Here is a 17555-nt window from a genome sequence, read left to right as displayed (position 1 = left end):
GAAATATATTCGAATGGTCGAATTCCGGATGAGTCACGCATCATTCCGCGGAAATGATTATTTTTCAACGCAGTCGAAATGTCGACGCGTCTAAATCAAGCAGTGGGCGTCGTTCGACATCGAGCATGCGAAGAATGCTCTGAATCTAATATTAGTGGACGTCATTTACACGGGAGAGTCAAATACCGCGTGACATATTCGCTTCGACGTAACGTACTATTACAATTTACTTTAACATTAATGTCACCGTTACAATTCCTTAGACAAATATATGTGTCAGCGATGCGTAAAATATAGCGCGAGCACGATGCTCTACTATGGATCTCAAAATATAGAGAGGAGACAGATATCGACTGTGCTTTAGGTTTTCGAATCTCTAGATATTTCAAAAACTAATTTCTACAATGCTTAATACATAATGCATAAATTAGTCAACTTTAATGACATGAGAAGTTAATCCTCGAACGACCTTAGGTGTATTTTGACTCAAAGTAGATACCAAAATTGTCATTTAACTTCTACACTAGCCTTATACTGCTTCATAATAATATTTCTCGAGAATTGTGAAACTAAAAAAACCTGTTCTAGCGTTCAACGGTCAAGATCGCAAGAAAAGCGCCAAGGAGATTTTTGGACGTAGTCACGGGGCATGGGAAACGAGATCTAAGAACGCGCGTGCAAATCACCGGTCAGCAGATTTATCGCAGCTGCGAAAGTGGCCTTTTACGCGTCGCAATGGCCGCGTGAAACCGCAGCGACCACGCGTGAAGAACGATCCACGATCGGACCGGGCCATTTTCGACCGGCGACTCGCGAACAATGGCCGAACACCGTGCATTCTACTCGAATACACTGGGGTTTAATTTCATGTAAACTCGTTCCCGGCGAGTTGCGATTTATTGCACGATAAATCTCGAAGCTGCAGGCCCCGCAGCTTTGAACCCGGCGGACTTAGAAACAGAAGCAGCCGGCATTGTTTGCTCGTGAAATCGCATTACGCCAGAACTTGCGCAACTTTTCATTCGTTAACTGATCACCTTCCACTGTTTGTCGTTCGTGATCCTCGGCTCGGCGAATTTTTGAACTCCGTAATTGTCCGATGCTGCTCCGACCATCCCCTTTTGCACTGTAGCAATTTCCACCGAGCTTCTATTTTTGTTCCCAGGTGAATTGGGACCCTAAGGTTGTGCAAAAGACAATTGAAACATTGCGACGGAAATAAAATGTGCAATTCATTCCCAGTACCACTATCAACTATCATAGCCAAAGGTTCCAGCACGTTTTACTCGTTCGTTCAGGAAAATCGCAACAATTTCGGCCCGGTTTTGTCGAAAAGAGCGCTTTGGAGGCACTGGACGAGAACGCAATCGAGACGCAGAAACACAAGCTCGAAAGGGTGTTTTCGGCGTTAGCAGCGTCACCGATAGGCAGCGTCGGCCTTTGATCCTTTTTCCCGGTTGACCTGGAACCGAACGATTCGCGCCAAAAGCTATCCTTGAGCTTTATCTGGCTAGCATCCTTATCTGGTCGGTAGCAGAGAGAACTCCGACCGTGTGTTCGCGTTCGCCGTTAAATTGCAAGCTTTGTCGGCCCTTTATTATTTTCGGCTGGGCACCGGATTGAGAGAAAGAGAGAAAGAGAGAGAGAGAGAACCCGCGTGGTCGTGGCGGATGCACCGACAAATCGATCGAACGACCAGGCTCCGCGCCGTGTTCGGAACCGGTGAATTTACTAGCCCGTTTCGAGAGCCATAGAAATCGCCTTTAATTCGCGCGACGCGAGACCGCCGCTGCTGATGCGTTTGAATTATTTATGAACGTCGTAGTGAGCAGCTGGTTTTAGTGTCGTGTTTACTCTCCGCGCTTTGTTCCGAACACCTGAATGGAGGCCCTGCGAGGCTCAACTCGGTCGCGCGATCATCCTCGAACCTCAATTAATTATTCGATTCTAGCTCGTTACGGAATCGTCGACCTTATATTTCGCGTCAGAAAATGATTGGGTCTGTTCCGAAAAGTTGGCTTAGCATCTCCGAAAAATTCTTGTCTGAAGAGGTAAACATTTTATATATTATATATTATACAGGGTGTCCAAAACCACGCGTCCAGTGGTGTTAACTTCTCAGATAAGCATATTCGGTAAAAATGTATGCAATAAAAGTTGCAGGGATTAATGGAAGACATATGTCCATGACCTTGTATTTGACCTTCGGATCCATTTTCAAGGTTATTTGGAGATAAAATAAGAAATAAATAAAAAACGTATTTTTTATGGCCTCTAGCAGTCATTTTAATCTAGGACATAAGTACATATCTGAACGTGAAATTTCGAGCTGTTTCAGAATCCGTAGTCAATAGTCGGGGGTTCCTATTAAAAAAATACGAAAAAATCCGAAGGTCAAATACAAGATCGTGGACATGAGTCCTCCATTAATCCCTGCAACTTTTATTCCAAACATTTCTACCGAGTATGCTTATCTGAGAAGTTAACACCCCTGGACGGGTGGTTTTTGACACCCTGTATAACACCAGGCTAAGAAGTTTGCTACACGTTGACTTGAACATTACAGAAGGATTGAACATTGCTAATAAAGTTGTCAGCACGCCCCACAATTGCAGTCCTCTTGAACGAAGCCAGACTCATCGCACCCCAACCCGAAATGGCAGCAAAGAAAAAGACTTCACCCGCAAGTTCGCCAAAGCAGCTCTAATTCTGTCTCCAATCACGCCAGGCCATTCTCCAGCAAGAGGAAAAGTCACACATCGAGGATCCCCTGGACAAGGGTGGCAAAGCCGGTCGATTAGAAGCGGCCTTCAGACGTTCTCGTGTAAACGGGACACCTCGCTGGACAGCAGAGGCGTTCGGTACGTGACTGCATCGAATGAACAGCATTCCGCGTGGAACGGGGTGAAAGAAGCGTCGCCGGGGGAGCTTGTGTCGGGAATTTAGGGTCGAATCAGGGCGAACGAGAGATCGCGGGGCCCTGTGAATAGCTTTAACGAAGCTGGTGGTGCGTGTTCACGAAGATCGAGGGTCTCGCGAGTTGAATCTTCGGCGTTGGCGTCCGTCGGAATCGGTCCAACGATTTCCTGCGGCCGATAGTCGACGGAACACCTTGTGCACGTGCAACCACCATCACCGACGGCTGTCTATGGGGGATGGGGAGAGGCTTCCCCGTGTACAAAAGGCCGACTGCTACGTGTCCCTGAACTCCCTCTTAAATACGTGACGCGCGGGGATAACCGGGTTCACGGATTCCGAGAGCGTCTCGAACTCTCCCCGAGCCTCTGGGACCTGTGTGTGCACACGGGATTAAGATTCGATCAGTGATTACAGTTCGAAGAAAAAGTGTGACGGCCCCGTGGGCCGACCTATTAACCGTTATCTCGCGGAGATAAGGGGGAGCCGGCGATTCGATACCCGGCTACAGCCTCCAAATTTCAGATAAGCCCGCCGAATTACGATCGGAACGCTCGATCATTTAATGCCGGGGCCTTTTCGACCTGGTAATATGAATTCGCCGTTTATCGGTTCATCCTGTACACTGCGATCTTTCGTTTGGCGCTGATGGCGTTGCCTGGTTTTATTACGGAAAATGGGGGTCATTCTTTTGGTTCTCATTGATCGATTTTGTGACATTTGATAGAAACAAGGCCAAAGAAATGCCAGTCACAGCAACAGTGAAAAAAATCCCAACGAAAGGTTAATGGAAAAAAGTAAATATGAGTCAGCATGCACAAAAACTCACGGGACACTGCGCGCGAACGATCGTTCAAAAGCGAGCAACCGCGGCGTGCACGCCGCTGCAAGAACAGCGAAAAATAAAAAAATATTTCGAGACTCGAATCATACTTCAGACCAGTGGCGCAAGTAACTCGTCGGAATAGTAAAAGGTAACGATAAAAAGGATGAGACGAAAGAGTCTGGAAGGATCGTTCTCTCACCTCCATCGTCTACCTTTCCAGGACAGGTTGCGAAAGGAGAGGGACGATTGTCCCGAGCAGGGAAACATCTGAAACTTCCACATGTTTGGCTGGCAGCAGTTTAAGTTTCCGCGGGGCCGAAGTTATAACGAGAATTGCTCCGGCCGCAAACTTTTCCGCCCCAGTCTCGCGTGTACACACCGGGCCGCCCCCTCATTTTTCTCCCGGAGCCGGGTTCCCGCGTGTGTGCACCCTTTTCCGAACCCTTCGGCTCCCTTTCTCTTTCTCCGTCCTTCTCCCCCTGCTCTGCTCCCTTTCTCTTTCTCCCGCGTATCGTATTTGCGCGAGCGCATGCTCCGCGCGGAATTGTTTGCGTGCACCGGCCCGGTGTTCGCCATGTAAACCGCGCGCACCGCAGACATTTTTTTCCCAATGCGAAATCCACTGCTTCAACCGCCCCCGCGAGTTCCACACACCCCCGTCGTTTCCAACCACCCCCGAGCGATACCGCGCAACGAGCTCTGCTGGTGCTGGTGCTGCTACCTTTCTCAGCTGCTCGCAGGTATTCGCGCGGCGAGAATAAAACGCTGGCATATTTCAGACTTATTGCCCGCGCGACGAGTATTCCTGACCGCCTTTATTGCACCTAGTTTCATTCTTTTCCAGTTTATGGCATTACCGCGCCCGGCGAACGGCGTTACACGCGTTTCGACGTACCACGACTACCTCTACGCTAACCCCATGATGTTTCTCCGCGAAGGTGTTCACCGGTGGTCGCTGAAAATATTTTTGAGCGAACCGACAATTTCGTTGCCGGTACACGCGTTTTACCTGGCGATTTTGCAAAATGGAACAAGTTGGATCTTTTCATATTCTTTGTTTTTTTTTGGAAGAACTTTATAAACGTCTTCGCCCGTAGGTCGCGCGGCCATAGTAGCATTAATAACCAGTAATTATAACGCACTATATCTTCGCGAAACGAATACCGCGTTGAATCGAACCGTCACGTAATTATCGTTGCACGAATACCAATCAATTATTTTCGAACGCGTTATAAATGTGTAAAGTAATACGCAATTAATGAATTCCCGTAATTATGGTCCGGTGCTAATTGAAATATATTCCAGTATTTACGTTGCTGTTCAAACGTTAATGAAATTGATTTGAGAGACGTAATCCGCGCACACCGCGTCGCGACCGCGACGCCATGATTTTACGTTGTTTTCATGATACTTCCGGGCGAGTTTACATAAATGTATGATTATTCTACGGTAAATGCGGCAGCGCGGCCATTGATTTTCCAGCTCTCTCCGCGAAAATGTTCGATCCGCGAAACCGTACGTGGCCACCGATGCCCGCAATAATGGCCGTGAAATAGTTTGCCTCGCATCCCAATTTCCGGCTTCAAACCCGAAACCGCAACCCGGGGTCTTGTCTTCATTCTGACGGACACCTTGTCTATTCATGTTTCAGTTACGGAGTCCACTCAGCTGACCATTAACGTCCATAAAATTTCGAACTAGCTGAGAGATCAAAATGTTCTATTTCAGATTTATTCCATAGGAGGGATTCTATGCAGTTACTCCGGACATGTCTTCCTTTTTGGTTCGCAGTGTAATGCGTCGGGTGGTTGGCCGGCTGTAAAAGAAGGGGCAAGAGAAAGAGCGAGATTTATCGAAGTTGCGGCTTGTTACCGGGCGCTTTACACTTCCGGTGAGCCTGCCGGTGTGGGTGGTACACCGTTCCCCTCTCTTTCTCTCTCGAGTGCCGCGATAAAGGAGCTAGCAATTGATTAAGAGGGTCGTTTGCGCCAAGGAAATGCTACTTCAAACGCGACCCCGATCCAAGCGGCTTTTCAGGCCTCTTCTATCCCGCCGCTTTGATTCTTTTGTGCCCCGTCTCGCGTCAAAACTTCCACGGTAATCTGCTCTCGGCCTAGGGAACGGCTGCGAAAAGAAACCACGGTAAACGCTCCTCGGCGCAGGAGGAATCGTGCAAGTATGGATTTAGCATTTTAGACCGGTTACTACCTCAGGCTGTTCAACATCCGTGTGCCTTTGTTTTCCTACTAATTCTGACCTGATATCTGTCCGAGAATCGGAAGATGTTTCTCCAACTTCTAAATCACCTTTTTGCAACGTTAACGCTCTTGAAAACTAGTCGAAAAAAGGAAAAGGTCCATGAAGCGATTTTTCATAGCTGACTGATTTTTTGAATTTTTGGAGATTACAATTTCTTTTTCAGTCTTAGATAAAAATTATTTCGAATTGTGTGGCAGCCTATTGTTGAAATCTTCATCGCGAGTCCGACTCGTTAAAATACGGCAAAGGGTTAATTACCAAACAACCTGTACAAATATAAAAATAGAACAGCCGATTCGTTTACATAAAATTGCAAAACAATATTTTATAGTGTTCTCGTTTGAAATGATTTTATGTACAATACCACACCCGGGGAAAATGTTAAACACTGTACTTTGTTACGTAATCAATAAATAACTTTGTCAAACATCCATTCGAATAGAATATTTTCTGGGAATATTTTAAATACACATTTGAAATAACAGATTAAAATATTGCATTTTATCCTGCGGATTATTTGAATGGAAATACATATTTTGCTTGAATTTTCAGTGATATTTCCTACCCTACGTAAAATATTATATATTTTATCGGGACATCTAATAATTTTAGTAGCATTTAAAATATTCTTTATTTCAGTCGGACCGGAACTGTAGTTATTCCGGCGACAAAATGGCGGAACTGTGGTTATACCTTTTTTTAAATTATGGATTAACCGATCCTTAATCGGATATAGATTGTAAACCTCGACGATGGATTCTGTTATAATGGTCGATTGATTTTCGACGATAAGCTGTGGCGGTAATGAATGCATTTTACTGATAGGATAATCGAGGGTTTTTTAATGTTCCGCTGGCGTTCGTAAATTTGGAGTAACTTTTTAAACATTGAATTTGGAAATGATTGGAGTCCATTTATCTGAACAGTTATTAAATTATAAATTAAATATTGATAGAGACAAATGCCTCGAAGCTTTTGTACAAATATTTAAACAACGATTAATCACAATTTCTGATAAAATTGTGTTTCTTCTACTGGGTTCGTCTGTTACTTGTAAAATAGTACGAATATATATATATAAAATGTTGGGGATTACTTTCAACAAATTTATGAAAAGAAGCTGAGTCTACACTTTATTTAAAAGTGACTTTTAATTTCACGATTTCGCTTGATTTATCTTGCACTATTGCTTGCGAATATTCCCAATCCTTATCCACCACTCAGCGAGCTAACTTTAATATGGCGTTCTAAGCTCGCGTACTCTCGATAAAACGCAACGAACGATGGGCTTAACAGGGAAAAATGCTGGCCGCGAAAGTATCAGCGATAATGCGAGTCAGGGATCGGCGTATTTCAGTAAAATAATTCTGCATTAGGGCACACGCGCGCGTCGGCTAATCTAGCCGGAACCACGCGCGCATACTTCGAACGCGGGAAAATTAATTGCGATCCCAAAAATACGAGGGCACAATCCCCATTATAATAAATTCTGGGGTAAGTTTCGCGAAGGCTGTGACCTCGCCGAAATTTATGCGACGTATAAGCCAATTGTTTATCGTCGTTGCGGCTGCGTGACCCAGGAATCGTCAACGGTGTGTAACTTACATCAACACAGCACTGTCACAGATCGAACAAAGACAGTCCCTTTGTTCAATTTATCCAATAAATATAAATTCCGAATCTCATCGACACAGATTAGAATCGAATTTCCGAGAACGGTGTCAGCTTAATTGTAAATTAACGACGCCAAAGGGTCACGACAATTAATTTCGACTAAATGGAATTGTTTCAAAACCGGTCCATATTGATCGCACAATTTCGTCTTCGTGTTTCTAACGCGGGCGTTTTCAGAATCTAATTCGAGCCTATTTTGTGCGTTTATCAAAATGTTCGAGAACTTCAACGAGCATAGCGAATCTCGTTGATGCGTGTTAGGTTGTTCATGTCAAAGAGTTTAACTGGAATTAGAGCACGTTGGAACGAATTTCTCATTCCCGATATAATATTATACTTCGGGCGTATCTGTGCAGCCGTGTATCGCGCTCGTTTCGAATTCTAACGTGAACTATATTATCATAATATATTTCGGCGATCTATAGTGACCGCAAATTTATCAATTGACAAGATATTTTCCTTCGATAGACAATGGTGCCCGAAATATTAAATTCCCTTGTGTCAATATCTAAAATATTCTACATCATTCAATACAATTGTGGTAACGCAATAGTCTTTTAAGAAAGAAGAATTTACATATCAAGAATATATATATATAATAATACTAAAGACTTTTTGTTTTAGGAGACAAGTAAAAGAACAGGTGCATCAACTTACCTGTGCCAGCCGCTCCTAGCCTCAGAACGGCGTCGCTTTGAAGGGAGATGGAGAGGGTGGCGGTGTCCTCCAGGCGTGCAAGAACTTCTTCGGGAATGTCCTCGGGTTCGCGGAGGCGGAGGGTGACTTCACCTCCGCCTCCGCCACCCTGGCCACCTCCACCCCCGGGACTCGTCGACGCCGAGTACATGAACACAGATCCGTATCCATGTAATGATTGCAACGGCAGCCTGACGCCGCCCACTTCCCCGACCGGACCCTGAAAAACCAACGAATTCGTATCAGGAATACACCCTCTTCCGAAATTTCTGCTTAGACAAATACTTAACATTAATAACAAAAGACCAGAACTTTATTCCCGCTTGGAAGAAAGAAATTATATTTCTACTTAAAAGGTTTAGAGATTTAAGCAACCTGCGAAATGTTGGAGGTCGCATTTGTATGACGGCAGTAGAGATCGTGTTCGAGGTACGTACACTATACTTTCTCGCCACGTACAGAAACATGCCAAAATCGTTCGGCTGGTCGAACGCACCGTAAAACGTATTATAGTACGACCTGGAGGGGGAGGAGGGTTGAATAATTTTTCTTTGAACGTCCGCCATATTCTCCGGGGAGATACGGGCACGTTTATCGCGAGACTCGCCGGCGGGTTTCTATTCGTCGCTCTCTACGCTGCATATCGCCATCGAACGTTCTTTTACGCGCAGAAATATTTTGCCAATTTCACCACCTATGCAAATTTCCATCCGCGAACGTCAATATTTGCTGAATCGCGTCGAAAAAGGATTTCGATGTACCGGCACTCGATTCGCCGTCGAACGCATCGGCCACGATGGCTTCCCTAAAAACGATAATGCTCGATGTTAAAATAGAGAGCCGTCCTTCCCTTCGGCGACGAGAAAGGGAACGGAAAAATACACGTCACTCGCTCGTAGAACACACTTATACTTCCATTCATAAATTACGGAAAAACTTTTCCGGTGTAACCGTCTCATCTGCTGCACCAAATTCATGTTCCTCCAGAACCAAGTATATTCTCCTGTTATAAATGTTTTATAAATCCAGAGTAAATGGATGACCTAATTACATCATGTTTGATACGAATTAATTACTGGTCCTTGTCTCTTCATTTTTACTTTCGATGGGAGGCGCCAGGAATCGCTGTATGAATTTAACGCTACGGAATCGCGTTCGCGATGGCATAGAGTAAAAGGGTGTCGAATGAAAGGGCGTCAGGTAAAATGCAAGGAGCAGTCGTAAAACATGCGTGGGCGGTAAAAATGTCCCGTAAAAATGCGGCGGCAAGAGGTCGCACCTCGTGAGAGTCGCTGTATGTTTATCGGCCCTGTGTCGGCCCCGCGCTCTGGTACTACCCTAGATTTGTCCGAGAGAAATTTTCGGTATTGATACACGTGTAAGATATTAGCAGTTTCCACAAATTCCTTATAACAATCGTCAAAATTGTATATTAACTTAAAGAAGCGTAGAAAATTAATCTTGGAGCTCGTTCTTGACGCCAGAAACGCTCTCCTGACTTTTTCTTCGCGTTTTTCGGGCATGGTGATTCTCGCGAAGCACCCGGAATCGATTTTCGGGTCGAAACTGTGAGCCACGACCCGTATTTACGTTACAGCTCAGGAAATCTACGTTGCGCCCGTGCAGTATCGATATTCCCGTCCGCAGGAAACGGGCATACAGAGGCGCGCTGGCTGCGTATCCGCATTGTTATGGCCACATTTCCGGCTGTTTGTCCTCGGCAAGAGACGGCCTGGCATCTCCTTGTCAGCCATGCATCGTGCCTCAGCCGTGTTTGATGATACTTGGCGGTTCGTGCACTTTTCAAACTGCCGTCAACACGCTCGTAAAGCTGTCTTATCGCGCTGACAACGCGGGAAAACCGTCTCCGAGCGTCCCCGTGAAATGGGAACGTTCGACTTTTACCCGAATTTCGGGTCTCGTAAATAATCGGTATTCTGTGCCCTCGGGGGGAGGGGGGCTTTTGTTCCAGACTTGTAAGTCGTCCCGAACTGGTGATTCGTGTCCCAGAATTGTAAGTTGGATTATGATCCTCGAACTACCTACCAATCGTACATGCGACGTCATTTCACCCTCCATCATCGGAATTACGGTTTTGAAATCGCCACTGAATCGTTCTGTTTGGTCAAAACTTACATCGTCGCGTTTGTTGAGGTCAGAAGTACCGGATTTTATGCATTACATAAATGGGTAAGTGAAACAGCAGAAACATCGGAAGAATTTCGGAGTACTTTTATATATATTTTCAACCAATCAATCTTATTAAGAGTGAAAATAAAAATGTCCACTTCCGAGTCTCTGCTGCGCGAGTTCACCCAAAATCGGATAAAAATCGTACACAGAACGCGGTGCACGGGATTTTGCGAAAGGATGCCGGAGTCCGGAGCACTTATGGTCGAAGACCTTATGGATCGCGTTAATAAATCAAACGCGTGTCAATACCTACAAACGTTCCATTATTCTGTTGGCCGGTGAATCGAAGAGCAGGGCGCGATCGGTGGAAACGAGCCGTTCGGACCGGGGTTCGAGTGGATCGTTTGAAAAAGATTCCTGGTGGAAAATCGACGGCCGGGGACGAGCATCCGGGACGAAGGGCTGTCCCATTGTTAGCCTCCGTCGTTCGGCCGGCAGTCATTAAAGCGAATATTACGGTAATACGGGGAAATTGTGGACGTGCCGTGTGCCGGCCAGACGAACGGCGAAGAGTGGAGAGACCGTCGAAAACGACGGCAATGCGCCGGCATTTGATCGCTCGGAGCGAAGCGAATCGGAGCGGGAGGGACCGAGAGAGATACAGAAGAAGAGACAGATAGATAGAGAGAGAGAGAGAGAGAGTTAGGGGACCGTAAATTTCCCAGCTACGAGCGATTGTCGGGCGCGCGTCGGATTCACAAAGAGGAATCGCATCGCGAGCTCCCCTCGTTCGCGCTTTTCTTCCATCCACGGGGCCTCGTCCTCTTCTTTGGCGAACGCGGCCGGGGGTATTTTCTCGCGTTCGCTCGCGAATTCTCAGCGAGCGCAGCGCCGCGGAACACCGGTACAAAGCAGATTGCTCTCCGGGCCGCATTAAGTCTCGCCCGCTCCTCGTCCGGCAGCTTAATGACTTATCAGACGGGAAAATAGCGTGAAACCGGATTATTCAAATTCTTCGTTGCGTATTTGCTATGCATGGAAAATTATCAGCAGGAGCCTCTCGCCGACAAGAGAGCCGCCGAGTTTGATTACACCGGGAACTAGGTTTTTACACGTGCCCACCGCCGAGTTCTTTGCCGGATGCTGCGACCGAGACAACTTTGGCGAAATGAAAGTCGCGATTCGGGGACCGTGGGATCGGCGTAAATTGACTGGAAAATTTCCTGATGGACGCTCGTTAGAGAAAATCGCGGTGAAATAAGAATTTGGTGCATGATTCCGGAATTGACGCAGCGTTTTAATTGTTTACACTGTGCCGTACGTCTTGCCAATTGTTTTAGACAGTTTAGTGTAGCCACTTGTTAATAAAAAAACAAGCTTGAAAGTTCATGATCGACAATATCAACTTGTGCTGAAGATTTTCTTTAATTTTCAACTGGAATTTTAACTAGGAAAATTTGCACGCGAATATTGTCGAAACTGCTAAAAGCGGGTTCGCGTTACACGAGCTCAAATGCGGCCGTTCGAGCAGCGCAGCACAAATCTTCATTACTTTTTCACGTGCGCACCCCTTCAGACCATGGAGGCATTCCGAGCCCCCATGTTTCAATGCATGGTGTTCTGTTCGGCCGCAACAATTGACTATTTAACGTTACACGGAACGTCCATAGACAACCGTGCCACGAACATGGCGAATACTGAATCGGGTGAGCGTGACGAGCACAGAGCGCCGCAAAAACACAAGCTGTGCTCAAAAAGTTCGGACACATTGCGTGCGAAATGTGGTTGGTGGCACTTTAGGACCTGGGGCTTGGAGAGGAGATTGTCTGATGCATAAACAATGGATTTTGCAAATGGCACCGGGCACGCTCTTTATTCAGTTGAGTTGTCGTTGGTGTGCCGCAACGATGTCTTGTGCTTTTAGCGATTTTTAATTGTGACGGGTTTCAAGATTAGCACATTTTTCTCAACTTTCCCTGCAGTTAAGACCTGGATAAATAATTTATTCCTCCGAGGAAAATAAACAAGAAATTCTCATTTTCTGTCAAAGTCCAGTTGACACAGCGTTTAAGCTTATTTTAAATTTAACTAGCTGCAACGAAACGGCACGAGTTATCAAGAACGTAAGGGATTAAACAGCTAACCAGAAACAGCAATGTCGAGTATCGTTCAGGACCCACGTCATTATATTGCAGCTTGAAATTTTTCCAGCACACCTTGTATGAGTGTTGCGTCCGAGGTTCGCGGGTCGAGTCTCGTGGCGGTGCATCTTTTTTCCACGTTCCATCGCGAGCTCTCTATGCAGCTTAATGCACTCGGGGCCGCTACGACAAAACGCACTTTACGCGGCTCGAAAAAACAAGGGGCACGGGCGCGTGTCGCGCGCTATGACCGCGGTCAGATACTTTGTAAACAATGTGTCGAGCACGCGGCCGTCGCACCCTCGCCGAAGCGAGCGAGCTGCACGGTGCACGGTGCACGGTGCACGGCCATTTCGCGGCAATAATTCATCGTTGGGAACATTTATGCGCGCTGGCGCTGGTCCCCCTCTCTCTCCCTCTTTTTTCCGCGTCGCCACGCATCCGTGTTTTATGCAGTTTGAAAAATGTCCTATTCCAGTGTTTCGATCGCGAGAGCTTCGTCTCGTGCGCGAACCCCGCCATTTTTCGCCCCCTCGATTCACCTCCGTCGACCAGATACCCCTTTTCTCTATCCCTCTGTCTCTCTTTTCATCTCTTCTCTCTCTCTTTCTCTCTCACGAGCTGCCTCGTCGTTTTTCGTCATCCTTTGCTTGTTTTTCACCGCCGTTCTTTTCGCGCCCGACAGATATACGATCGCGAGAGGCAGAGAGGCAGAGAGAGATTGTCTTCCGAATTTTGGAAAATCGAACTCTCTACCCCTCCGAACAAAGCTGCGCCGCGTTTTATTCGCGGCGGTGAGTTATGAGACCATTCCCAGCTCGCCTGCACTGGGATTCCCGGGGTTAATAGTCTTCGGAGCTTACGGACGGCTGCAGAGTTTTATCGCGGTGGATAGAACCAGCTCTGCGATTTTACCGTTGCCAATCACTGTTCTCCTCGTGTTTAGAAGCTGTATTTAACCCCTCGAACTGCTGGTTCCCATTTTGATCCAGAGTGGTACCGTCCAATTACTAAATGTCATACTGGGTACCTCAGAATCTTGAATAAGCGAATAACGAATAATATTTTTCCAGCTGGCGATCCGTTTTTGAGGGAGAACACAAAAACGGGTTTGAAAGTACGACGGTTTCGACTGTTCTATCATTCACAAGAAGCAGAATTGGTTGGACATGATCAAACGCTGCAGCCGATTTCTATTCAACAGCACGCGTAACCGCTGGGAACGAATTTGATCAGAAAAAGGGCGAATTTGATCTACAAAGGGACAAATTGGATATCGAAAAACGTGAATTTGATCTATACAAGGATAAACTCGATTTGCAGGAAAATTCATTTGATTCTCAAAAGATCTATTTGCCCAGCCGAAGAGATGAATTTGCTCTTCAAAGACCGCAACACGCAAAATAAAATTTCGTTTTCCTGAGTTCCTTGCACGAATAAAAATAGAATTTCGCCTGAAACCGCAAACCAGCCGCACTTCTTTTTGCGCTTCCCTGGTTCGATTTTGCAGCCGGATAATTGGCGCTTGTAAGAATTCCAATCTGCGCGAGTGTTCGTCACGGACACATGAAACCGCGGCGACCGAATGTTTCCGGGGGATCAGGGAAAGTCGACACCATGGTAGCAGCGTTACACCGTGAATTTCGATGGCTACGAAGCGTTATTCGCGGCGATACGGTTTCGCGAACCGCGCTATCATCATGAGGCGGAATGCACGCGCGAACATACCGCCTCTCTCCGCTCCTCTCCGTTTCACTCCGCGCCGGATGAATTATTCCCGCGAGCTGGTCGCGCTCGAATTGCACCCGACATCGAACGCGCGCGCAACCATTGTGTACTCGCCGCTCCATGGAGCTTTGTTCTGCAGCTTTTCCGCGCGCAGGACACCTGTGAACACCGGTGCGACTTTTTTTCCACCGCGACACGCTCTGGGGTTCTTGTTATCGTTGTTTGCGCTCCGACAACGTGACTTCGAATTGACTCTGTCGGATTGTAAATACGAATGCATCCGGCCCGAGCGCTATTATTGGTCGACGAGTTTTTCCCCTCCCGCAACTGAACGACGTGAAAAAGATCCGAGTAGGCGATCTCATTTTTTTTTCCGCCACGCAAAAACCTTCCTCGCGCTTGTAAATTACATTCGCAAAGGCCCTATGTGCGTTCAAACACGTTGCATGGGTTTCTTGATGCGTGTTGCAATTTACTCGATTGACTCACAAGTTTCTTTTCTTTTTCATTCTATATGTATAGCTCTTAACACGATAACAAATTCGCAAGGTTGTTCCATCCGAAAAAGAGTAGACAACTCGATAATTGAATAAGCAATCGAAATGAATTTTCTCATCAATAATTATTATGAACAAGTGAAAAGAAATTCAATCATCGATAACTGCTTTGAGCAATCGAAACAGTTTTTCTTCATCGATAACAGTCGATCTTGTAACCAAAAAGTATAAAAATCGATATTTTTTAATCATTTTGTTCTTCCAATTTTTTTTTTATATTTTGTGTAGATTATCTTAAATTTCAATAATAATCAACTTTTTATTAATTATTTTTATCGTGCAAAATTTTAGAATAACTGTTATTTTTGGACCCAGATGATTTTAGTTTTGGATTCATCACCTAAATCACTTTACGTTTGTTGGATTGTCTAAGAGTAATCAATAATTTCGTAGAAGAGAAAAGAAAATTTATACAATATTGTATAAGAAGGACATAGCAATCATATTTAGCAGATTTTAAAAAAAATGTAGATTCTTCAGAAAATGTGGATTCTGAAGTGAGTGATCTCTTAATTTAAATTGTCGAATACCATTGCTGTTTAATAATAGATAATTTGACCACGTGTATACAGAATGGAGTTTCCGTCGGCAGGAATGCTTTCCTGGATCCGCAGGTTTTTACTTCGCTAATGAGCCACGGTATCGGGTCGACGAGTGAATAAATTAAATTGTTTAACGCCGCCGGTCGGTATTTTATTTTCCGGATCGGCTGGCCCTGTATCTCGGCGATGTTTAAATATTTCAGGGTTTAATTATCAGCTGATGATAATTACGGGAATCATTTATATTTCGACCGAAGTGGAAGTTCCACGATTGGAACCGCGTTTCCGAATACGTTACGGTCCGCGAAGATATTTGGCGTGTATAATTCAAACAGATTTTTACGTCTGTGATTACCGAACGCGGAATTAATTGTGTTCACATTACGTTTCGCCCGCTGATATATTCCGTTTTGTAATTAACGATACACACAACACGATCCTATATTAACCATATCTTCCCCTCTTGCCACCCCCCTCTCTCTCTCTCTCCCTCTCTCTGTTTTCATTCCTTTCTCGTACAAACCCCTCCCCCCCTCTCTCTCTCTCTCTCTACATGTTTCATCCCGTTTATAGGAGTTCTCTAATTGCGATATCGTGAAAAGCAACGCCCGAAGCGGTATTACGCGAAATTAAATCATGTGACCAGAGCTTTGCCGCTGCGAACATTTTAGGATCGATAACGCGCGTCCCGAATAAACGAGAATGAAATATTCATGCGGTCACCGAGAATGAAACACCGCGTCCGCGATGCGAACGATGAGAATTAATACTTCGAGGCAGCCGGTTCTCTCTTTCGTTCACCCGCGGTTAGGTTCGCCGAAACTTTTCCCCGAACTTCGCAAGTGAATTCAGATTCATTCCGAGCTCTGCGCCCGGCTAGGCTGGTACCCGCGATACGAATATGTTACACACTCGACACAGAGTTTAAATGGAAGCTTCCACACGAAGCATTCTTGCAAATAAAAAGAACATACACCGGAGACAACTTCGGAAATGCAAATTTGTACTAAAAATGTTGATATTATGGATGGAAAGGTGAAATGGGGGAACTTATATATATATATTTTGTTATTAGATTATGTCTACATCGTACTTGGCACCAGAGTGGCCAGCTAAAGATTTGTCTTCCACTCTACTTCGCCCAAGGACGAGGTCCTGCGGCTGCGTAGCGAACTATTCGGGACATTACAATCCCCACCAGGTGAATAAATTCTTTGATTCTATAACTGTCACGTGGTATATTTGGATTTCCGATATGAACAATAGTTTTCGAGACGCAATACGAATTTCTCCTGAAATTCTCGGTTATGCTCCCAGTACAAAAGTAAATCTATTAGGTTGGCAACTAAATTCGCGACCTTTTGTTTCGTAATTCTTTTATTGTATCATTATAACCTCGTTCAGTGACCATTCCTTTTGATCTGTATATCATTGGAAAGCTCTGAATTTTGCGATTGATTTGATATAAAATACTCATGCTGAAAAAATATTTATAAATGAGTTTGTTTGAGAAAATGTGGAGGTCGCGTACTTAGTTGTCAACCTAATATAATATGTACCACCTAATAAACATTTTGTTCACCAGATTTTACCTCACTTGAGGTATCGTTTTTCGTGCAGCGCACAGGTCAGCATTTCGAGCGACCGCAACCGCATTATACTTGACCACAGTTCGTCAACAGGCTCGCAAAACGAAGCGAAACGGGGTAGACGGTACATTCGTTGCCGCAGTTATGAAACGGAATCGGTTCGAGCGCCGTAGGTAAGCAAATTTCCCTTGGTGTTCAGCTTCGAACAAACAGTAACGGGCCGCAGTTACATCTAGCGCGAGTGCGCGGTGTTGCGTCGCGTCGTGCGGCCATGCCCAGTCGGGCCGTTTGTTTCCATTAAAAGTTATTATCCGCCGTGTAAAAACTTCAATGCGCGGCCCGCTAACATTTTTAAACCACCATTGTGCCGGGGAACGGTTTTTTTCCCCCACTGTGGCGTCGCGACGCGCCCGGGCACAATTACCGGGAATGACTCTGCGAATTGGTTGTTTCCAACGGAATAACGTATCTGCATGAAATTACGATTCGCCATT

The 17555-nt window shown here is 45.6% G+C and overlaps 1 protein-coding gene across 8 annotated transcripts in view; it reads right to left on the bottom strand.

Moving 5' to 3' along the window:
• LOC143213267 (uncharacterized) overlaps window positions 1-17555 on the bottom strand; it is a 516895-nt gene that overhangs the window by 206270 nt on the left and 293070 nt on the right. For all 8 annotated transcript variants that reach the window (XM_076432949.1, XM_076432950.1, XM_076432956.1 and 5 more), the window contains one exon: window positions 8333-8591. In XM_076432949.1, coding sequence (XP_076289064.1) covers window positions 8333-8591 — 259 coding nt within the window. The remainder of the gene's footprint in view (window positions 1-8332; window positions 8592-17555) is intronic.

The sequence above is a fragment of the Lasioglossum baleicum genome, chromosome 11 (genome assembly GCF_051020765.1).
Source record: "Lasioglossum baleicum chromosome 11, iyLasBale1, whole genome shotgun sequence".
In the NCBI taxonomy this organism is placed as follows: domain Eukaryota; kingdom Metazoa; phylum Arthropoda; class Insecta; order Hymenoptera; family Halictidae; genus Lasioglossum; species Lasioglossum baleicum.
This window is presented reverse-complemented; position numbering and strand designations above follow the sequence as displayed.